The sequence below is a fragment of the Anolis sagrei genome, chromosome 5, assembly GCF_037176765.1.
Source record: "Anolis sagrei isolate rAnoSag1 chromosome 5, rAnoSag1.mat, whole genome shotgun sequence".
NCBI classification, from domain to species: domain Eukaryota; kingdom Metazoa; phylum Chordata; class Lepidosauria; order Squamata; family Dactyloidae; genus Anolis; species Anolis sagrei.
Window position 1 is genome coordinate 300,957 of NC_090025.1, and position 978 is coordinate 301,934.

General features: G+C 52.5%; 1 protein-coding gene across 1 annotated transcript in view; it reads right to left on the reverse strand.

Moving 5' to 3' along the window:
* The window catches only part of LOC137097055 (uncharacterized), a 34,672-nt gene extending 34,490 nt beyond the window's left edge, over positions 1-182 (reverse strand). The window contains exon 1 of the mRNA XM_067468360.1: positions 66-182. Coding sequence (XP_067324461.1) covers positions 66-179 — 114 coding nt within the window. The 5' untranslated portion in view covers positions 180-182. The remainder of the gene's footprint in view (positions 1-65) is intronic.
* Positions 183-978: the final 796 nt, after the last annotated feature.

Sequence of the window (978 nt, forward strand, 5' to 3'; positions counted from 1 at the left end):
TGGACAGGGACAGGAAGGAAGGAAGGAAGGAAGGAAGGAAGGAAGGAAGGAAGGAGATACGGAACCTGTTCCTCGCTGGTCAAGATGGAGGCCAAATGGGCGTCTCTGGACTGGCAGAAGTTCTCAGCATCAAACCAAGACTTTTTCCTTTTGGGAAATATAATAGAGATGGTTCCCATAGATGTCCCAGCCGTTCACAGACTTGGTCTCCTTATTGAACAAGGGCTCCTAAGAGGAATGAAGAGACTGGGGTGAGCAGGATGACCGGGGTCAAGAGCCCCAGGGTCAAGCCCTAGGCTCAAGGGACGATTGGGGGGGGTGGTCCGTGGCCGAGGAGGGAGTCAGACCCCATTCTCCGATTGGGAAGCTCAAGCCACCACACCTTCCCAGAAGTGTCCTTGGACCAGAGGACCTTCGTTTCAATAGGACTGGTTTGTTTACTTCACTTAGACTTCACCTTTCTCCCTGAGGGGGCTCAAGGTGGCTATCATGCATGGGTTTTGCGTGTGCCCACGAAGCATGAGCTCCAGGGGTGTGGAGGCACCTGGGGTTTGGGAACGTATCCCCTGTGGATTTGGGGGCTGCTCTGGATTTGAAATCCAGTTGACCCCCTTTAGACCCCAAAGTGGTGCCTTGGGGCTCAAAGGCAGGCATGGGCCATCTTTGGCCCTCCCTCCAGGTGTAGGCCGTTAGGAATTGTGGGAGTTGAAGTCCAAAACACCTGGAGGGAGGGCCGAAGTTTGCCCATGCCTGCTCAAAGGGCTTTTGCTCAGCCGTGCTTTCCCAGGTGGCAAAGTGGGGGCCCGGTCTAGAGATGCATATACTTACGATATTTTTTCTTCTGTTCCTCATATTCCTTTTGCGTGTTATCTATGTAAAAGGGTAACTTCACGATTTCGGTGGGACAGTCTTGGCATCTGCAAAGATTGCCAGAGTTAGGATGAGTTTTTGGAGTCCATCTCACAGAATCACAGAATC